This window comes from Thunnus maccoyii, chromosome 1, assembly GCF_910596095.1.
Source record: "Thunnus maccoyii chromosome 1, fThuMac1.1, whole genome shotgun sequence".
Classification (NCBI taxonomy): Eukaryota; Metazoa; Chordata; class Actinopteri; order Scombriformes; family Scombridae; genus Thunnus; species Thunnus maccoyii.
Genome location: NC_056533.1, coordinates 2,338,134 through 2,362,083, shown reverse-complemented (window position 1 = coordinate 2,362,083; position 23,950 = coordinate 2,338,134). Strand labels below are relative to the sequence as shown.

Here is a 23,950-nt window from a genome sequence, read left to right as displayed (position 1 = left end):
CTAATATAACTACAACTAATATAATTAATATTATATTTCACTTTCAGGGGTTTGGTGTTGTTAGCTAATTTGTGATTGTTACTCAGACATGTTGTCATTTTATTAAACAACTTTACTGTAGATGAAAACTCCTCCTTAATTGAATTAAGACTTCAGGTCCTTTTTAACCCCTTAACATCCACCCTTTTTATAGAATTTTCACCTATTTGGCATACCTAAATGGAAAAGCTCATAACAGAAGAACTTTAAGGCCATGATGCATGTATTAGGCTTCATTTGACAAGTGACATCGTCTAGTTTCTGAAAATGTGCTTGTTTAGCATGTGGCTAAAACACAAACAAAACTACATCAGTTCAAATAAGTGTTTTTGGTCCTCGTCTATCATGACTCATATTTAAATAACAATAATTAAAACATGCTTTATGCCAGAACTATGCAGAACACCATAAACCTTCTACATCTTATCAACCTGTATAATAATCCAGACCTCTAGGCCTAACCTTATGGGAGCTAGGGAGTTTTTAGTTTGTGGTGTCACTGCTGTCCCCGAACCTCTCCAATCATTTCAAATTGGCCAAATTGTGCCAATTGCTTTTACTCATTACAGCATGATGCTACCGCTTACAACTGGCTTAAGCGGGTCGCTGGCAACCCGGTGGATGTTAAAAGGTTAAAGAAGAACCAAATGCTCTGTAATCAATCAAACATTAATCTTCTGTGAAATTATTAGGAGAATTATTTATGTATATCTGCTCACTTTTGAGAAAAAGGAAAAATAGTTGACTTTTGTAATTTTAGTTGCCAATAGCACCCCAAAATCTCAAAATATTCTCCCAGCTCACTGGATAATTAGAACGTCTAGGATTAGGGGACGCTATGGGTTCTTTAACAAAATCAGGGAGTGTACCTCCATAAGAAGTGGAAGCTAAAATAACATCTAAAAGCACAAAAGCAAAACACAGAGAGCAAATATATATATTATAAATATATATATTGAACAACCAGTGACATCCACTTGTGTAACACTAACCTACTTCAAAGCATTATTTTCTTCCTTTCCATGTATGAGTGTTGAATTGTTCCCTAATCTCTCACTGCACTTGACTCATGCATATTAAATGTGTGGTAATGACAGTGTATTAAACATTTTTTATGGTTGTCAGACATGGTGTAACAACAGTAAATCAGACTGTATTAGATATAGTTCACTGCCCTGCCTCCTCCTCTAAAATAGCTTAATCTATTTACAACAAAAACTGTTTATCAATTTTATCTGACTTCCATTTGGAATAAAAACATGATGGATAATTAATCATGAAAGGATATTAAGGATGGCATCGATTTCTAAATTTAATATCCTAGTATGAAACAATGCCAGAGCCGTTAGAGGATTATTTGTCTCTTTCATAACAATCTTGGGGTTATGAGACATCAGCCACCACATCATTTCTGCTCTAATTAGGAGTCTCAGAGACGCAGCCTCAGCTCCGAGGACACCTTCACCTGTCATCATGCAGGACCTCTCCGGACTTAGGGTCAATGACGTGGATAATGATGCCTCGGTTCCCCCAGCTTCTCTGGAACAGGTAGTTGTTTTGGTTGCTCTCTCCAGGGTGGAGGGTCTTGTTGAGGAAAGTCCATGACAGCTTCTTTCCTCCATGGATCTCAAGTGTACCTCCGGTCCCCACACCTATGTACTTCCGGCCAAAGTAACTGTGTTCCTGATCACTGTCATCCAATCTGAGAACAGTAATGAGAGTTATTTTTAAAATTACTTAGTTACATTCATTCAGTTAAATACGACTTACATTTGAGAGAACAAAGTATACTTCAGTTTTCACTTTAATGATGATTGGGTAAAAACAATACGATGCTTGTGGTGTTTCCCTTATAATAGTATAGGCCTGGTGGGCCGCCAGGCCAACGAGAACCCCCACCAGGCCAAAAATATCTTTTTAAATGCCAAAAATAACGCCAAATATCCATTCATTCAGAAATCAATAGCACTTGGGAGCCTCTAAGCAGCGCTGTTTTGAAATGTGAGTTCATGTCTGTGTCTGTAGCATAACTCCTTTTAAGGAATAGAGCAGTGCGTAAGTGAGTAATTGGTTAAACGAGAGAGCGAGCGGCAGACAACTGATTGTGAATGTGAGCGCAGCAGGGGAAAAGGTAAGTAGTAAATTGTCAGTCTGGCAGTAAATGTATAGTACAGACTACATTGTGTCACTTAATAAATGCTGCAGCTTCCCAAGACCAAGGAGGAGGAAGGGGGTTAGCTCCGAAGTTAGCAACAATGGGTTAGCCTAACCTGAAGACGCTAAACAGAGAATTACAGAACGGAGAAATTTCCCAATTGCCTTACTTTCTTCTCTTCCTCCTACTAAATCTTTAAAAAATAATGTATAATTTCAATTTTTTTAAAGTTCCAATAATTTCCTAAAACAGCTGGCCACTGTAGTTTTTAGCAGAAGTCTCTGGTGTTCTAGTGAGTGTTTCTGGCAGCAGGATGATGTGTGTGGGATTGAGTGAAAATAAATTAGTGTGTGTGTTCATGGTAATGACGGAACATGTCACTCAGTGCAACAGTGTAGCTCACTGATGTTAAATAGTTTTTGGACAACAATGGAGCTCTATGGCACAGAGAAATAAGATATATCACACTAGAGACACACACACAATACTAGCCCTGATCCAGTTCAAAAACACCATTTCCTGTAACTTGAAATTTTCAGTCACTGAGAAGGTCATAAAACTTGTACAAACTCAATACAAACTCACCAAACCGTAGACAGTGTTCCCAGCAATTGATAAGCTAGGTAAAACAACACTATGTCAGGCAAATGCGAAGAAACAAAAAATCCTTATTCATTCCAGAAGATTGCCCACCATCTGGGGAGTTCAGGATCAGGGCTAAGGCAATACTGGTTTATAAGGTCATTCTATGCTGGCTTTGATCTTTTCATAGGATTTATGGACAACAGGAAAAATATAAAACACTGGAAAACATCTAGTTTATATTCATACACTTACTAACATCAAATCAATCAAACTACATTTGATTCATCACATCAGAGAATGAACTAAACAGGAACTAAATTGAATCAAGTTTTTAACAACAGGCCAATGCTGTTTCAACATATCAGATATGATTTGTTAATGGATTAATGTTCGACATTTGTTAATGTTAATGGATTTGAATAGTGAGACTGGTTATAACCTATGTTAATATGTTGATTAGCATCACTTACTGAGAACACTTCTGCCCTTCAGAACACAGTATCAGCATGTTCTCATGAGTTACTTCACATAACTGTACCTTCCAAATAGGGAAATGGTGAGGTTGCCTTTATAAGGACAGTCTGGGCTTCCGATGTGCAGTTCCCCTTTGTTTCCAATCAGAATGTGTTTTGTTCGAAGCACTATGGGCCTGTTGGTGTCAGCAATCACCAGCTTTCCTAAATGGGCAAGAGACACAGACAGACAGAGAGAGAGAGAGATAGAGAGAGAGAGAGAGAGAGAGAGAGAGAGAGAGAGAGAGAGAGAGAGAGATGAAGCTTCCTGGCAGGTTTTTTATGCCCCGGTGCCCTCAGACACTTCCTGTCTTCCTACCATTTATGGCCCTGGGCTCAGGCTGTTCACACACACACACACACACACACACACACACACACACACACACACACACACACACACACACACACACACACACACACACACACACAGAACAGATGTAGCTGGCCAACCACCCCTGTTACCAGGTCTGCAATCCAATGATTCAATAGTGAAGTGGTGAATAGCTGTTGAACATCAGACATAACCTGCTGTATGTGCTGCTTTTCTTTGAACGGCTGAGGACCTGCTTTCAACAAGGCTTTTTTCTTAAATAATATTACTCTGTTTGTGCTTTTGTTTTGCACAATACATTCTAAAATAGGCAATCAAATCTTTTTACTTCGAAAGATCTTTCAGTCTGAGATACTTCTGTCAAGGTATTGACCATATAGTAGAGAATAGACTATTCATGGCTCTACAGTTAAATGTTGCAGAAAACTATTTGAGGATATGAACATTACATCCTAACACCACCCCACTATGAAACAACAATATCTTCAATTACTTTCATGATTTGAATTTACAAATTAATTTAATATATTTGCCAGATCCATTAATTATCAGTTTAAGGTGTTATTTAGGTTAGGATTTTGGGTTACTTTAGGGATCTGATTTTTTTTTAGATGCAAATTAATGATGTTTTAAGGGATTCCTATTCAATATCCAAGGATTTCATAAATTGACCTCGCTTTGGGGTCAGTTAAGAAAAATAAATAAATTTGGGGTTGATTAAGGGGTTTTATGGAGTAAAAGCAACATCACCATCAATTAATGTGCAAATTCAGAGGTTTCAGGGGGCACTTTTAAATATGAATGAAGGGATGGATTTAATGCTGTTTAGTCAATTTTAAGGGCTTTGAACAAACTACAAATCCCTTAAAACAAACAGATAATGCATTAAATATACCTTAATATATTATAATCCATTAAATTTATTCATTAATTATTACCCTAAAACTCATTTAAAACATCTTGAGTAAATTAAGCAGCAAGCAGCATTGGCATGAAGATATAAACAGATACGGTGAACTGGCTGACAATAAAGGCAGCCTAGCATCTGGATGAAGGGATTGGATGTTACTAATGTGATTATGTCTCTTCAGTGGAGACAAAGCTTCAGTGGACATTTAAGTCACATGCTTCATGGAAGTCATAATTCATTCTCTAAGTCTGTCTCCATTGCACACGCATTTTGCTTTTATCAATATACCAACTTTTCCACCTGAGCCATGTGTAAAAACCTTTTTCTGAATTTTTGGTGTTTCCACTCAAGTTTTTAATGTGAAAGTGCAGATAAAAACAGGCAGTTAAAGAAGATGATCACAACATGGATTTGACTGGCTTACCTCCATTGAGAATCTCGATGGAGTGGACTGTAGCTGAAGTTGTGAGGAGGACCTTCCTGCCATAACCAATAGTAACACGGTGGTCTTCACTGTGTCCTGGCATCCATGGCTGCAGTCCTGGCTCCTTATCCGGACACTCTGCAAGAGACAGGGAAAAACACAAACATTTAACTTCTCAGCACAAATCACCTATTAATTTGTGAGCTGATACATCTCTCTCATGTTGTTGAAGTCCTGTCCCAGCACACTTCTAACAAAATGCTTGTGGGATTGTCTCTCAATTGACCAGGTGTGCTGTTAAAGAAGATGGGTTTTCATTCCTCATACAGCTACCTCTGTCACTTTTTATCTGTACAATGGAGTGCTACACCATGAATGCCTTTTAAAAGAGAACAGGTAGAAACACTGCTACCTTTAGATGTCTTCAGACAACACATTTGAAGCATACTGAGGTATGCTATGCTGAGGTAAAGGAAACATCCACGGTGATTCATAGCTTCAAAAACCGGGGCAGATGACGCAGATGAATATGGACAAATGCAGGAAGACCAGAGATATTGGATCAAATAAATACAAGATTCTCCTCATGATAGTACAAAAAATGAAATGAAATGAAAATGTGGCTGTGAGTCACCTTTTCTCTTGTCTCTCCCTAGCCTTCACTGTATCAACAAGCAACCTTGTAGCAACGCTGCAGTTCCTCTAAGGTGTATGAAGACAAAGAATTGATGGAAAACATTCAGCCACTTTTAGAGCAAATGAAATATTTTACAATTTGCCTCGGCCACTGTAGCATTTCTCAGGCTTTATCGCCACCGTGAAGAAGTCTTTACAGCTGGAAAATTGCTTTTATAGGACAAATATGAAATACAAAACACTTGGACATGTTTTAGGGGGAAAATGACTGTGTATATAGACATCAGGGTAAAAATCTGGTTTTGTATCAGTCCCTCAGAATCAATAAAATTCTCCTAGCCTTATTCTTGCAGTGCCTGGTGTAAATACTCTTTAGGCAGGGTAGAGCATCATCTATAATATGTTATTGTATGTAACTACTCTTTGCAGGGCCTTGTGGTCCTGTTCAGTGCTGTTTTTGTACCAGGCAGTGATGTTACCCATCAGGACACTCTTGATGGTGCAGGAGTAGAAATTCCTCAGTATTTGAGGGGATACCCAGAATTTCCTCAAGTGTCTGAGATGAAACAGTCTCTGCCTTGCCTTTCTCACCACTGAGTCAGTATGCTGTGCCCAGGTCAGGCCCTTGGTGATGTGGACACCAAGGTACTTGAAGCTGTCCACCCTCTCCAGAGAGGAACCTTTGATATTAAAGGGGGCGTAGTTCTCTCCCTGCTTCCTCCCAAAGTTCAGCAGTAGGTTATTGTCCTGACACCAGTGGGTCAGGTCCTCTACTTCCTTCAGGTAAGCCTTTTCATTGTTAATTGTGATCAGGCCCACCACAGCTGTCGTCAGTAAATTTGATGATGGTGTTGGAATCAAAAGTGGCTACACAGTTGTGTGTGTACAGGGAGTACAGCAGGGGGGCTCAAAACGCAGCCCTGGGGTGCTCCAGTGTTAAGGATAAGGGTAGAAGAGGTGTGTCCGCCTACTGTCACCACCTGGGGTCTGCCCCATCAAGGATCCAAATGCACAATGAGGTGTTTAATTCCAGGTCCTTGAGCTTTGTCATGAGTACGGGGGGGAACTATCATTTTAAATGCTGAACTGTAGTCAATGAACAGTAAACTCACATAGCTCCCTTTCTTGTCCAGGTGAGATAGGGTAGTGTGGAGGATGTGTGCTATGGTGTCTTCTGTTGATCAATTGGGATGGTACCCAAACTGTAGTGGGTCTAGTAGATGGTGAGGGGCACATGTAATCCATGACCAGCTGTTCAAAGCACTTCATTACTACAGAGGTGAGTTCTACTGGGCAGTAGTCATTCAGGTAGGCTGGTCTTGTTTTCTTGGGCACAGGAATGATGGTGGATTTCTTGAGGCACGTGGGTATGACAGACCGAGCCAGGGACAGGTTGAATATCATTGTGAACACTGGTGCTAGTTGGTCAGCACATAGTTTGAGGACCTGTCCACTGATACCACTGGTCCTGCTGCTTTCTTGGTGTTTACACTCTTGAAAGCCCTCCTGATGTCATCTCTCTACTGAAGGAAGGATGTATGTATGTGTGTATGTATGTCCTTTGCATATCTTGAGAACCCTTCATCCAATTTACTCCACACTTGGTGGGTGTGTTGCTGTGGACCCACGGGAATACATTTAATATTAATAAACTGGGCAGGGCTTCAAGGTTCTGTGAGCAAGCAACAGAGAGACAAGCTGGTGAAGAGAGACACTGTGGAAAGCTTTCTCTGTGAGAGGGAAAGCTTGTGTATGACAGAAATAAACTTTATTTTCTGATTATTTCATTGTGGCTATGTTCTAAAGCACAAATAAATAATCATCAAACACTCAACAGGTGATTTACTGTGGAGACAGATGCTCTTAGTTTCTGTTTCATTTTCCTCCTCTGCATTTCTCCTTTTCAATCATTCATTACATCCAACTAATGCATCAGTAAATACAAAGAACAACAGAACAAATCTGTTTTGTTTTTTCCTTGTGCGAATGCTGTGTTTCAAGCACAGCGCTGATGAGTGAGAGAGAGAGGAGAGGGAGTGGTGGAAAGCTTTCTCTGAGACAGAAAGCCTGAGAATGAGATAAATGACTGACCAATCAGTGATCTGCAGTGTTTTCATGTCACTATTTAGTATCAGCTCAGTTTGAGTTTTTTCACATGGTGTACTGTAAAAAAAATTAAAAATAGACAGCGAAAAATATATTTATTTTTAAATGCAGCCCTCATTATACTTGAAATGAGAAAAGATTTACTATTACAGTACTTAACATCTGTGTATAATAGAATGTTAGTTTCTCTCATGTTGTTGGTGTGTATACTCATTCACACCTCACATCAACAGTATTCATTTTTTCTATGCATTGAAGCAGCATTACTGGAGGCCAAGCAATCAGCTTGTTCCAAACAGGCACATTTTGAAAGGGCACTACACTAGTGCTCAGAAAGGGTGATAGGTGTGAAAAGTGTATCCACTCATCCATTAACCTCTGCTTCAGCTGTTTTTGCTTTCTGGCTGCCAATGGCCTCAAAGCGAGCATAAAAGTTCATTTTTTACTCTGCTTTTTACTAGAGATGCATCAGCATTTGACAAGGAGGGGGTGGGGGGTGGGCTTGTAATCTGTCATAGTTGTTAGACCTTGCCACATGCTTCTGGGATTACCCTCCTAGAACTGTAGTTCTACTTTCTTACCATAGTCCCTTTTTTCCTCCTTTACTGCTCTTCTTACATTGTAGGCTGCTGCCTGTCCATGTTTCCAGACTGCAGCCCTGAGTTGTGGGCTGCAGTGTGTGTGTTTATGGCATCCCAGAGGGTTCTGATAATCCATGATTTCTGGTTGTGAAATGATTTAACTGCAGTCTTGGGTACAGTTTTCTCTGTTGTTTCACAAATTAAATTCACCACAGACTCAGTGAATCTGTTTTTATGTCATCTGTGACATTGATGGTGGTGTCCTGGAACGTGCTCCAGATGGTGTCATGTAGTGCAAACTGTAAGGCGGCCTCTTATTGGCCTGACTGTTTCCTGACCTCTCACGTCACTGGGGACATGTGTCATAGTTTGTTTACATACTTTGACCTCAGCAAAAGGGATGCATGATCGCTCTTCCTGAACGCAGATAGCGATTCTGCTCTGTATCTATTTTTGAATGGCATGTAGCAGTGATCTAGTATTAATATTAGAGTATTAATTCCCCTTGTGGTGCAATCAATATGCTGATGGAAGTCTGGCATAACCTTCTTAAGGTTAGCCTGATTGAAGTCACCAGCAACAATGAGCGCAGCATTAAGATTACTGGAGTTTATGAAATTGATAATTAATTAATAACTATTATTTAATTATGAAATTAATGAAATGTCCTGAGGTATCAGAGCTACTAGTGCAGATTAACTATGTAATCTTGTCACATCCTCTTGAATATATTTGCATAAATACTCGCCTATCATCCGTCCGTTACAAACCACTGTTACAAAAATGTTTTATGCTCTTTCATCATCTGCCGCTTGGTTTGGTTCAGGTATAAACCTGTACTGATTCACATTTTATTTTCCTGAAACTTCAGACGTAGCTTAAAACTTGATCACCATCTTAATGGAAGCATAACTACTAGTGATTAACAGTGCCATCACCAGCCCAGCCAAGATATATTACAGTACAATATATTGTGATCAGCTTAAAAAAAACTGCAGTCAGTGACTACAAAATGGTCTAATTTAGGAAAGTGTTTTGTAATTACAGACATGGCCAGTGTTCACAAACTAGTTAGCTACAGGCCCGGACATTGGCAGCTCCAGGACAATTCCCTTTGGCCTGCCTGATTCATTTACTGATTGGCCTGGGGTGTCAAGCCAGTATCAAAACACAAAATCATTAAGGTAAATCATAGCAAAAACAACTCCAGACAGCTACATTCATTCAAATTTGTAGGCATGCAGTCCCCTCCTCCTGTTCATTGCTTTTGACTGATGTTAATATCCCTGACACCTGTTTGGTCCAACACACAAAGCCTCCTGCATCAACAACATCATCGCTTGGAAACGTTCCAGTCTGTGCGCAAAACACAGTGATGCAGGGTTTTCCCTGCCATTATAACACTGAAGCACAGAGCCTAAGTGTTTTTTACAAGCCCTAAGCAGAAATGAACAGAAACAACTATGCTGAGAGTTTTCTACCGCGTTCTGTTGTCATTTATTGTTGCACTAGCTTCTCTGTCCCCTCCTCTGCTCTCTGTGTTTGACCGAGGGCAGGGCTCACACACGCACACACACACACACACACAGAGCAGCACAGAGTGGACAGCAGAGACGCCAGTGGAGACAGTGAACCAGGTGAAGTGAAGATAACATTTTACTCAAGTTGAGGACAACTACGCTCATGGCTAAAAAGCCAATAAGTAATTTATAAAACCACCTGCTCAACAAGCATAGACATGTCAAAAAGCAATATTTTTATAATATATAACTGCTTTGCCCGCAGTGTCCCACCCACCGCCGGTATGTTTTACACAACCACAACATGCTGGTCAAGCTAACAGCAAATTGTTACAAACAAGCTAAAACAAAAGCTGTCTGTATGTAGCTTTTGGCAATTTGGTAAATTCTTGTTAACTAAGCTGCTGTCTGAGACAAACTGGTCACTCCTTCCTCTACCAGCAGTATCTGCAGACAGTGAATCACTTCAGCAGCAGAGGGAGGAGGACAGAGGACAGGGGGAATGACTGATACTGACTGATGTCTGTGTTCGTCATTCTTTCTAAACTTCACTCAGTATTTGGATGTCAGGAATATTATTTATTTTACTGGCATGTTAGATTTGTTTCCAGTGAGATATTATTGAGTTTATATAGTGACTTTGCTGTTGTAAACATTACTGTTGCTGCTCAAAAAACAATGTTTTGTTATATTTAAAATAGAAATCTATTCCAATCCTGAGTGTTGATAAGATAAATTGAATTGTTATCTAGATAAGATAACAATTCTAACCATACCCATCCCTACAGCTGGTTAGTAGCTTCACCCTGACTGTAGGTGTCAGACGCACAATGCGACATAAAATATATTTTATCTTTTTTTTATAAATACTGTTATAATACAAAGTCAAATAACATCAAGTTTTCATTATTTCTGCGTGCTCTTGCTGTGTTGTTGACTCAACTATTTTTCTGCTTGTAGCTTAATATGCTGGTTTCAGTCAGTTTAGTGTTTTGTGGTTGCGTTACGCTGCTGTGATTAGAAGATGAAATGACTTGTGACGTGCTTTGAAGATTTGGCTCTGCAGAAACTTAATTGTGTGCACTTATTTAAAAAGTAGCTTACATATGTGGAAGATAAATAATAATCATGCAGATTTATGTCTTGGTCCAGATTCATTTGGATTCAAATGAATCCATCTGGGTAGGTGGCCTGGGTAGGTGTGAGATTACCGGATTGAATTTTTGTCCAAGGCCGGCCCTGGTTAGCTAATTATGACTTTATTCCTTTTAATTATTTCCTTGCTATTTTAGCCTTTAGTAGAGAGTTGAGAGTGCAAAGTCCTTGTCACACCAGCATTTAGAGCAACAGAACTTCAGGATGAAATGAATTCACTCAAAAGGATTTGATAGATCAATGGATTTGCTCACAGAGGCGAAGTAACCTTTCAAGTATAGTTCAACTTGAACTTTTTCTTGACAGGACTGACCTTCTAGGGAATGAAGAGAACTGGAGAGTCCAAATGGAAAAGCCATCATGTAAGCAGTGTTATACTATCCAATTTGAAATAAACTTGCTCTGTTGGAGTATAAATTGTTCCACAACAGAGATGTGGCACAGCATGCAGTCATTTATGAGACAAAAGTGGATGGAAAAAATACATTTCCTTAAATGAACAGTGTTAATGTGCTGTCCAGTTAGCAACCAAGAGCACAAATAGTCTACAAGCTTCTAGTGCTGCTTTGCTAGAATCAATTTTGCTCTGCAACTTTGTGGTGTAACCAGGCACTGAAGAAAGAAAAGAGGGTGATTACAGATGCAGGCACCAGATTCAAACCAGGTACACACATTTATACATACACAGGCCAACCTCTCACCTGTCATTGAAAGCAACAGATGAACACAAGTTTGCTTGGGGCTGTTTACAGGCAGTGTGGAAAATGTAGGAAATCATGAGGTGGAAGTAAATACAGCAGAGGAGGAAACAACAAAAAGTAAGTTACAACACACAATAACCCACTGAACATCACAGATTGATGCAGGTTTGTCAATGAGTGCTCTGCATTTGATTCTGTCGTTCAGTGTCTAATCTGTAACTTTCTCAGCTTTCCAACTATTTGCATGGAGATAAAATAGCAAACAAGGTTATTGGATTGCTCACTCAAGAGTAGGAGTGACTGATAAACCCATTTAGTTTGTGTCTGTTATTGTCAGGATAGCACTGAGACACTATGTAACTGTCCAGTTTGCCCAATAAGTTTCAATCTATTGCTCTCCTGTGTGTGTGGTGGCTTCCTCATCCCCCTGCTGCCTAATGCATTCATCAATGGCACTGACTGGTTGGGGACCTGAATTGTCAAGTAGATTTCCCAGAGGCCTAACACAGATTGATAGGTGGCAAAGTGCAATCAGCTGGTTTCTGCTGTCTGTGAGTGATGGCTGCTTGTCTGTGGTGTGTTTGTCTGCAGTCCTGCTGTGACTCTAGAGTGGCTGGGATACTATTCCATTATCTGTCTATGTTACATTAACAAACCATCCATCGTAGCATGATAAGTCTAGTGACACTGGCATGGCATCCCAGGTGCAGACTGCTGTGCATACTGAGTGTTGAAGGACAGGTTCACAATTTTTCAAGTGTGTCTTAAAACAGCAGTCAGGTGTCCATATGAACAGTGAATCATTCCTCCTGTTCACACTGGCTATTAAAAGATCCCTTTCAAATACACTTACAATGTAAGTGATGGGGAAAAAAATCCACAGTGTGTCCACACAGTCATTTAAAAGTTGATGTGAAGCTTATATGAGGCTTCAGCAGTCTGAGTTAGTCATATCAAGTGGATATCTGACACATTTACAGTTTTAGAATCAAATTCCCTCTTTGTGTTTCCACAGACAGTGTTTCCCTGTTGCTAGATGCTAGATCAGTTCAACTATGGACCCTGTAGTGTGCCACCAATAATTATAGTTTTACTGTGTTTCATTATATTCAAATAATAAATTGATCAATTTTAAAAAAAGGTATCATAAATAGCTTTTTTAAAATTGGTACGATTTGAGTCCCTCTGACCTTTTTGAGTGTATTTCATCTATTGGGTCATCAAAATCTATTTTTAAAAAGCTTTTTATGTCAATTGAAATGTCCTCTTTAACAAAGTGTAAAAAAACATTAAGACTAGCACTACACTGCTGCTTTCACTTCAACACACTCGCAATTTGTTCATCTTGAAATTGCTGAAGAAAATGAATCAATGTGATCTCATGGGATGGCGTATAAACAGCATGCCATTTTTAAGTACATTTCGAATCTCCTGTCTATTCATTTTTTAAGCTTTTCAGATCTCATTTAATGCTGTTGGTTAGGTTTAGACAAAAAGCCCACGTGGTTAGGGTTAGGGAAAGATCATGGTTTGGGTTAAAATGATCAGTAAAATGCAGTAAAAATGTCTGACGTGACAGTAAAAATGTCCCAATGTAATGATAAAAATGTCCAGTTAGTTTTTTTTTTTGTTTTTTTTAAAAGAACTTTGCCACTTGGTGATACCAGGCTGAATGAATATGCCTTTGGAAACAAGTGGAACTGACTCACTCATACCATTTATTACAATTTCCACCTCCTTAAAGAACATGAAGGAGACAGACATAAAATGGAAATGCTGACACTATAAAACCACAGGCTCACATGCAATATACAGTAAAAAGTTCCTCATCAGCAGCTGTTCACAGCAGCAACCACACACACTTCTGAGTTAGCGTCTGAACCTAGTCCTCCGAGATCTGTGTCTGCCAGTAACTTCAGTGTTTGACAGCTGTGAGTAAAACTGCTGAACCTGCTGCTTTACTTTTTGAATTCTTTTCTTCATTTAACAACACAGTGAACTGTGCCTGAACTCAATCTCAAAACCTTTAACACAGGTGAGTCGGGGAGAATGACACTGTGAAAATAAAGCAGGAGAAATATAGACTTCAAAGCACTGCACCTGGTTTCTTCACAACTCTAATTATAGGTGAAGAGAGGATAATAATGGACTGTAACACAGCAATGATCTGTCATGTTATTGTTTAGAGCCATCACTGTGGTGTGTTTGTGTTGAGTGTACTTGCCCTGTTCTCAATGGACCACTCCAAAAATACTGGAGCTCACATCTGAAGGGATACTGACAACACGGGGCCTATTGTGGCTTCATATTCTTTGTATAGTAAATTTCATAATGGTGGAGCCAAAAGTGAGAAAAGACATAACCAGCATTAAGACAAGAAGAAATATTACAAAACAACAACTATGGCTCCAGTAAACAAAATGAAATATCAACAAATCTACATGATCATCTGCAAAGAGCCAATCTGGGTGTTGAATCCATTAAAACCTAAATCATCAATTTAACTGGAGTACAAATTAAGAGGAAATTTAATTGGTCATAAAGCTGCAAAAAACAAGCATCTAAACAGTATTTAACAGCTGACCATGAGGGGGGGGAAGAAACAAAGGAAATGAACCATCACAACCAGTCATGATGTACTGAATCATTGATTGGCTATTCCTTCTGTGCATACATGTGATAAATCATGTTTCTCTTACACTTCAATGTCAGTAGGAGTAAGTCACTTGATAAATGTGTCTTATTCTTCACAGTCTGTTGGTTATTTAAAACATTCCTAAGTGTGTTTTTCCTACGAGTCGGATAAACACAGATGCTGGTTTTCCTCTCTCTGTGTGCAGTCTACTACAACAGCCCCTGACTTCTATTTGCTCAGGTTTTGTAGGTATGTTGTGCATGAAAACCAATACATACTTGGTAAAATCAACAAATCAAAACCAATCAATGACTCAATCAATGAACTGTATAACAGAGACCCAAAGTCATGCATTCTTGGTCATGCATTCCAAGAATATCATATCATTGCATTGTCCTTTCATTCAAAAAAGACAAAGAAAGAACAGGAATGTTGTGCTACTTTTAGCCAGTGCTGAACACACTTGAAAGAGCTGGAATTGGAGGTCTGAACACTGCTGCACTTGTGTTCTAATGAAATGTGTTGCAAGTACACCGTGATGAGTCAAATATAGAGGAAATGAACTGATAGCATACACCGTCTAAACAAAACAAATTTGTCTTAACAACACATTTGTTAATGAACTGGAACCTGCTTAACAGTTGTCTTATTCAGACCTTTTACACATTTTCATTTACATTTTCTTAATGAGTCTGAATATGAGGATCCTCTTTACATTAACTATACATCATCCTCATTTGCTTTTCTGAATTATCTTTGATGTATTCTATCATTGTTTGCTTTTTAATGGCTCAATTTCCCCATGACAGGGATCATTAAACTTTCATGTGATATAATTGCAAAGCAAATCAAACACAGTGCAGGCAGCAGCTTTAGCTATGGTGTTTATAGCCACGTGAGCAGAATGACTATGAATGGAAGCACCTGTCTGTCGGACCATCGGGGGGGCCAGATGCATAAACGATACGTACGCACAAAAACCATGCATACGCCATTTCCTGCACATGACACGTAAAGTCGGTTTAGATATGAGCGCTATATGATGATATATATTATGATATAGACCATATAAAGAGCCGCACGTAATGGTTGCGCGTAATGACGGCTGTTCTGCTGTTGGAGAACCTCACTGGTGCAACACAATCTGTGAAACTGCACTTCTTTTCCGTTTGTTTCATTGACAGCTGAACAGACTGGTGGAGCAGGCTGTGAATTGATATGAAAACAGCTGGTTCAGGGCGTCTTCATCCATTTATGGTTAATTGTGGGAGTGGAAATGAGGCTCATGCACATGCATCCAGTTCCTCGATGACTGAGATTTATAAAACAGAACCATGCGCACACATGACTTTATAAATCTGATGAAAAGAATATGTATGCATATTTCTGGCTTAGTGAGTACACACAGTTTTAGTCATGAATCTACACAGAGTTTGATGCATCTGGCCCCTGGTTCGGACTGAAATATCTCAACAAATACTGGATGGGTCACCATGAAAAACTGTACCAACATTCATGTTCTCTCAGGGTGAATTGTAATAACTTAAGTGATTCCCTGACTTTTCATCTGACACCATCATCAGGTCAAACTATGTGTCCAATTCTTTGGTTTATGACTGAATACCTGCAAAACTAATGACATTCCCATCAGCCTCAGCTGTACTTTGTTTTTAGTGTTTATTAGCAAATGTTAGCATGCTAAGATGCTAAACTAAGTTGGTGAACAAGATAAATATTACACCTGCTAAACATTAGCATGTTAATGTCATAGTGAGCATGTTAGCCTGCTGACTTTAGCACAAACTGAGGCTACAGTTAGCCTGCTAGTTATACTTGGTGTTGCAGCTGATATAGAAAATTAGAACTCTTGTCTATGATGTCATGGTTAGGGAGGGGCCAGAGAATTCAACTGAACTGAACTTTCAAACCCAAGCAAGCACATACAAGCTAATGTTGAGCAGAAATGCAGTTTTTACACACAATCTCTGTATTGCTGGAAAGATGACCCATGCCAACAAGGGATGCCAGCCAGCTATGTGATTATGTGTATGGTACCAAAAAAAAGTAATTTAGTGTGCAGTTCCTTTTTAATGATTCCTCTCCAGTCAAAGTGCCAGTCAAAGTGTGGCCAGTGTGGATTTTGGGATTTGGGATTCTACTGGAACAAATTTATGCCAGGATCAAAGTAAACAATATCAGCCTCATAGTGATCAGATCCAACAGATGTATGGTGTCGGGTAAAAACTGTCATTATATCCCAACCAATTTATTCTATGTCTTGGAAGCCTTGTGATATGTTGATGAAATAATTACCATGTCAGAATTCTTTTGGCTTTTCTCACGAACTTTGACAATTTCTATAATTTCATTCATGACTCTTCATTGTTGTTAACACTCCTGCTCCTGGCAGTCTGTCTCAGACCCCTCCTGCTCCGTTACTTCTACAAGTCCTGCAGATCATGAAAGACTGCAAGCTTGGCCAGGGTTTAACCTGCTGTCTGCCTCATCTCAAAGCCCAGTAATGGCAGGAATTTAAGTCATTTTGATCACCTGAACTGATGTAGTGCAATCTCCACAGACACAAATGTCATGTAGACTGATCCCAGCATCAGGTTTGAGCTCTTGTCTTTGTGTTTTCATGGCTGTTCCTGCATCTAAAGCTAACTACACAGTTTTTCTATTTATTCCAATCATCTATTTCTGTGCAGCAGATAACTTTACCTAAAAACAGCTAAAACCTAAAGACCCTGGTGTTGCTGTCAGATGAAGACTATGCATCTTTTTTTCTGCAAAAACTTATAGGTTTTGAAAGTTTTATGAGCAGAAAAGTTGAGACAATTTTTCTAAACCCATAAAGGAGCATCATTATTGTTTTACACCTGGCCAGAGAAAACCAAGATAAAGTCACATGAAAACTCATATTCAAAATTCATTCTCAAATCTCATATTATTCATCCAATCATGCTCTTTATTATGATGTCACTTTGTGTTTGAGCTTGTTCATTGAGATGTGGCCCTGTGACTTAACCTCAAATAAAAAGCCAATCTGCCTGAGATTGAGACACTCTTGTGGTTGTGATTAGAAAGATTTGCTTACAGCTCTAAAAGCCTGTTTGCAGTCGCAATAAAGCTGCAATAAAAAGAGCCGCTGAGAGAGAAGAAGGGATATGTGTTAAGTTTATAGTGGAGGAACTTTTTTCTAATGCCTTGAGCACTATTCTTCAAACGCACACAAACACACAAACACACAGAACAGGGCCAGGATCAGTTGTGGCCTTGCTGTTTGCAAGACTGCCAGAAGAAGATTTCTGCTTTCCCATATGACACATAAGCCTGAAATGTGTTTATATGCATAAGTTTGACTGATATTTGCTTAAATTTCAGTGCATGCCAGAGAGGTTTTGGTTTGACCCAAAGCATTGGTTAAAGGATACAAAGTTCCTGAGTGAACCAGTCCTGCTGTTCGGGTCAGTGAAGGCATCCCTCACACCAGCTCTGTCTGCCTGTCTGTCTATGTCAGCACTGTCTCTCAGGGATTAGTACTGTTCAACACCTCCTCAGCAGAGAATCCATAAGCCGATGGTGGTGACACTGCAGGTGAACACTGTGCATCACTGCTACTCTATGCTTATAACACATCGTTGATGCTGATGTTACATTACAGCTTAATTGTAGCTATTATATCGATTAATTTAACAGGTCAATTCATCCAAGTTACAAAAAAACAAACAACAAAAAAAACCCAACACACTATTTTTTCTCTTTTCTCACATGCAGTCATGCAAATAGTTCCAGTTTTATTTGTCCTAGTTTTAAATGATCATCTCTGCAGTCCCTAAAATACTATTACGCCTGGGGAGGAAATTTTAAGAGTAACTTTAACAGGAAGTATACCAATTAGCAACATTTTATTTTATGAACTGTATTTTATGTGATGCACTTCCACTACAGTAGCTCTGCTTCCTCTTCTGGACTTTTCCCTGGGAAGGAGTTCATTCTCTTTGCTCTGTATTCTTTCTGTTTTTGCTTTATGTCATGCTAGCTTATTACAAAAAAAGTGAATGTATTGATGTTTTTAGTTGTATTTATTTTCATGCATACATTTGCTAATTAGGAGAGAAGTTTGTAAAAGTGCTGCTGTGTGGCTTGCAACACCACAGTCTACTGCTGAGCAACCCAGTCTCACATCAAAATATGTAACAGCTATGTTGGTCCACATCGCAAAACATATTAGTTCCACAATAACAGCTCTAAAAAAATTTTTGTTGAGAAATGTTAAAGACATTATTAAAAGAAAACCTTGATATGGTAACAGTGAGGGAAAAACTTCTGGGCGGGTCCCCCGGTCAGCCAATTGCAAAGCTTCAAATCTGGATTTCAGATTCAATTCATCCCTTGAAAGAACATAACAGCTCAGATAACTGCACAACACAAATACAATGTTTCAGCAGCATCCATTACAACCACTAAAGCAAAGATAGAAAGCCTGACAAACTAAACATCATATACATTCACTGAATGAAAATTATGAAAATAAAATGCATATTGCTCACTAAAAATGTTCAAATCAAAACCCATTTTAATGCTGAAACTATCTTAAAATATTGCATTTTCCTCTGAGAATAAAAGGAATGTGTTTGTTTTTACAGACAGAAAGTTGTCAGTCACGTGATGTGGACACAGGTCAATAGAAAATAAAAGGCCAAAAAAAAAGTGTAGGCATCTCACAATTTTAGAGCCGTTGTTGTAAAACTAATATGTTTTGCGTTGTGGACCAACGTAGCTATTACACATTTTGATATGAGACTGGATTGTGTTGAGATCATGTTAGCTAGTATGACTCTGCTCATGGTATCACACAGACACAGAGAGAAATTATGTTTATATACTACCAATATGTTTTGCTAAATGTGTTTTCAGGGAAACATGTTGCTGCCTGGATTATGTTCAGTAGCAACATGTTTCCATTGGAGGAAGTGCTGTGTTCTTGTAGTGCATGCAAGTTGCAGAGCCATGGACAGCTTCAGGAGGACGAGAGAAAGAGACTGTATCTAATACCAAATATTACAAAGAGAAAAAAAAAAACCCCACTTAACTAACTGAGCTAATCACTTAGTTGGAAATTCAGGCCTGTTGTGACTAATATGTCATTGTGGAAAAAATGCTATGTGAGGGTGTTTGTGGAGAAACTTGTTTCACAATGCGGTGTCGTGGGGAAGGGCAGCAAAGTCTTCACTGCATGCTGATAGACAGAGGGAATATTCGGCTTTAACGCATCACAGAAATGATGAGAGAGGCTGCTGAGCTGAATGTGCTGTCAGGAGGCTAACTCCAGTAGCAACACCGCATGCACCGGTTGTTTAAAAATTGGTGATCTGACACCAAATCCACATACGATAATTATGCATAAAAGCAGCCCATGAGCCATAGTGCATAAAAAAACCCTGAACATGTCCATCAGTCATGATACATGCATCACTGACAGAAGATTAAGTCTGCTGCACAGAGTTACACACACACATTTAAAATGACCGATGACAGGACCTTAGACTTTAATTATACTTTATGTATTTCTTCATGGCAGAATTAGAAACACTAATGGTTATTTATCAGTTTTATCAAGACTCCCCCCATCTTAGAATTGTGTTGCATCCAGGGTGTTTCCTCTGTTTCAGGTTAGGGAAACATGTTGTTTAAATGTTGATAATATTAACACATCCTGTGTACTTCAGGTCACTGTTGACTTTTTTAATATTTAACCGAGACTACCACCTTTCCTTAACCCTAACAAAGTGCTTTGAGTTGAGTTCACGCAGGGTGATTACATACAAAGTCAATGCAAAGTCGCCAGTTAAAAATGTTTCAGCTTGAGAGAAGAATTTGCACATATCATGGGGCTTTATGTGTTTACCTCATAAACGTACAGAGAAAAGAGGGGGAAAAAAAGGAGAGAGACTGGAGGGAAATAACAGAAAGAGGCTGAACTCACCACAAACACACAGACACACTCTTACAGACATGGCTGGTGTGTCTGTTGCCAGCTAGCTTACAGCTAGCTTACAGCTAATGTTCAGTAATGTATTTTGGCTGTTTGGGGCAAACAAACACAAATGGTCCAGTAGTCAAACTCACACTAGTAACTCAAGGCAAAAATTTGCTTTGTGTTCTGTCTGAACAGAGCTTAAGAACGTTAATCATGCTTTATATGAGTGGATATTGTGGGAAAACAAATAAAATATGTCATCAGTGAACGTAATTTGGGCGGCATGATGTTTGTTTCGAAATGTATTTGCTGTTGCAAATTGACAGTTTTAATTAATTTTTAGGAGACAGTATTGGAACGGAAATGGGCTTGTGGTGCTCACAGCATGGAAGATCAGTGATTAGTGATTACTTACTGATTAGTTTTCACTGGAACTACTTTTAACCAAAGAAACAGTCCCTCTGAAAACAGTGTGTTCTGTGGATTATCCAGAATAACTGGGACACTGCTTCTGGAAACAGACACTGATGATGAATTCCTTGAGTGTCAAGGCTCTGAGCACCACAAACTAAACGCCATTCACCTCCGTTACATAGGTAAGTAAATATGTTTTTGACAAAAAAGTCCAAATCCATGTCCACTTACTAACCTTTTCAACGGCATCTCACAGTATTCCATGAGATGAGACCATGAGATGTGGTGAAAAGCTCTGGAAAAGGCTAGTTAGTGGACATTAAGTTAAGATTTGTCCAAGTTTCCAAGGTTAAATATAAGCTTTCATGCTGTTTTTATTGTAATTTGGGTTAATCAACCCTTTAATAGCTAGTTTGCATGCGGATAATCACCTTTGCAAGAAGAACATGACCTATAGTGTGAACTTTCTACACTGACAGCGATCAGCAGTAACAAATGAGACCGCTGGCCAACACACACCGCAGCATTAAACAGCCTAAACTAACTCTGAGGTGAGAAAAAGAAAATAAGAAGAAAATAACTCAATGCTCTGTCTGTTTCACCTCAAAAACCCTGCGCCTGTTCAGAGCTTTGGACAACGATTAATGAATTCATTACTTAATTCAGTGACTTTGGTTGCATGTATCTTATCTATCAGTTATGTTTCATATATTCATCAGCATGCAAGGGTATTAATAAACAGTGGAGATATTAAAACAGTTGCATTGATACTGAAACCCTGTGTAGGCACGCTTTTTTTCCACAGAAAATTGATCAGGAATCGGTAAGGTATATTGGTATGATATCAATAAAAACTTCCCGCCCTTATTTTGCATTTCATATATGTTTCTGACAGAGTGTCATACACATATGAATATATTATGTACTCCACGTAAAAGTAATCTCAGTCTCTCTGAAGGCTACAGGGTTGTGATGCATTCAGGGTGTTTGTGGGACTAATCCATCATGGTTCTCAACAGCTACTGTTTGTTTACATATTGGAGCAGATGCTACATGCGCTACATTTGAGTACACTCCACTGCAGATTTCTGACTAAAATAATGTACGGTGATGAGTCAGACAGAAAATAACAAGCCAGGATAAAGTGTGACAGGCAATAGAGAGCTGACTGGAGAGAGGAAGGAAGCAGAATGCAGCCATCAGCCTTATCTTAGTGGTCCACATCCACTCAGTCACATAGTACAAACATCCATTTAAGGACAGCACCACCATTATGTTTGTCTTTTTATTGTTATCAATAAATCCTATTAAAGATCAGAGCTTTTTAACGGGGGCTGTAAGACTGAACACTAAGCTGTCAATCAAACAGGCACACTGACCTGACAAGCTGGATTCTTGAGGAGAAACTATATGTACTATATTCTGAAACAGACCTTCGACTTCACTATCAGTCTCTGGAGAGAAGCTCTTTGTCTGGCAGATGTCACTGTGCATTCCCAGGGACGTGACAAGGTGACTGACTTTAAAATCACGTATGTTTGAAAGTGACAGTATTCTTTCCAATCTCATTTACCTCAAAAATATTAGATTTGTCAAGGTTACATAATTCCGAGGTTCAGTTTTATCAATCACCTGACCCATATCATTCATGTCTGATTTAGCTGCATTCTTTTTCATTCATTTCACAAACAACATCCTGAAATCTGTACATTGAATAATGAGAATCAGTTTGATATTACAGTGATGTATAGGGTGGTAGAATCTAATAACTGACTGATGAACTTGCTGTATTGACAATAATAGTATTTGATGTCAGTGTAAAATAGCAAAACAAGTGTCCTCAGTCCACCATTTCTGTGAAAATAAAGATCAGTAAAAAAACACTGTTCCTAACTCACCTGCTTGGATGCTGGGGAGCAGCAGAGCTGCCAGAAACAGGACACATGTCTTCATCTCTCTAAGCCTGCTGCTGACCAACTTCATACCAGAGGCCTTCAAAGGTTGCTTCAGACCTCCCAGTGGGCTTCGGAGTTGGAAGTGCCAAGTTCACAGCAGGAAGTCACCAAAGCACCTAGAACATCAAATTGAAAAGCAGAAGAGTCAGCATGACATGTACAACTAGGTGATTCTAAAGACTCCCTGGAGTACAAGCATGGCAGGAGGTCTGTCACATTTCTGGACAGCCATGTAGCACACTAGAGGAGTCTTTCAAAACACCAGCTTTAATTGTGCGGTTTAGCTTTATCTTCAAAGAGTTTTGGACAGCAGATCCTTACTGTGTGTACAGATGCAGACTGAACAATAGCAACATAATACTGGTTTACTAAAGATGCACGGCACTGATATATGAAGAAAAGATGAAATCCAAATGCACTGTTATTATTTGATATCTGGCCTCAGCCCATCTACACAAGATTAGCAGCAGAAATGCTTTGCACATTTCTGACATGCCGATGGGTTTCAAAGTTTAATCAGTTTCAACTTTGACTTTGTTTGTCAGTGACCTGTAACTACCTTTAGTTACTGGTAACCATATAATTTGAAAGCAATCTGTGATGGACAAAGGGTCATCTGTTTCAGAGTTGCCAGAACAGTAACAACACTAAAATTATACTATGATCTTAGCAAGAAGATATAAGATAGCAGAATAAAGCTAAACAGAAATGTCAGAAAATGTCTTTGCGATTCTTGATTTTCATATTTGGACGCACATTGGTGATGTAATCCTGTGCTACACTTTGCCTCTGCACTGTACTCTGTGACAAAGATGTGGTACTAGAGTCTGGTCTTGGTCTAAGGACTCTGGTCTCTGTCTGTCCAGTATTTTAGAGTCTTTGTTCACATAATGGGAGTCTAGTTGTGTGTTTTGCACTTCCCAGTGTCACAGGTTGCAGACTGAAAAGGCTGTTCTGCTGTGAGTCTTAGAGATACAGAATTCATTAATATAATCTGCACTGTTCTTCACTGTCATGTACAAGAGCAGGCAATGCTAATGTTCCATGGTATTTACAACAACCATCATCCTCCTTTTAGATGTGTAGTTTTATGCACATTTTCTCACATGCATAAAATGCATAGTTGTACCCTCATACTTGTACCATTGTGTAAAACATTCTGTTTTTAATATGCTCATAGACATATTTTATTTCTCTGTTATAATGACAAATAATGCAACATTTTAGGCAAATTTAAGTTCCTGTTGCTATCACATTTCAAACTTTTAAGTGACTCTCACAATGAAAAACAGGAAGACAACAGGA

The 23,950-nt window shown here is 39.0% G+C and overlaps 1 protein-coding gene across 3 annotated transcripts in view; it reads right to left on the bottom strand.

Moving 5' to 3' along the window:
* Nucleotides 1-23,950, bottom strand: part of LOC121884320 (cell migration inducing hyaluronidase 1) — a 219,773-nt gene that overhangs the window by 97,162 nt on the left and 98,661 nt on the right. For all 3 annotated transcript variants that reach the window (XM_042393113.1, XM_042393190.1, XM_042393271.1), the window contains 4 exons: nt 22,589-22,761; nt 4,960-5,097; nt 3,318-3,456; nt 1,505-1,741 (listed from right to left, as the gene is read on the bottom strand). In XM_042393113.1, coding sequence (XP_042249047.1) covers nt 1,505-1,741; nt 3,318-3,456; nt 4,960-5,097; nt 22,589-22,673 — 599 coding nt within the window. In that variant the 5' untranslated portion in view covers nt 22,674-22,761. The remainder of the gene's footprint in view (nt 1-1,504; nt 1,742-3,317; nt 3,457-4,959; nt 5,098-22,588; nt 22,762-23,950) is intronic.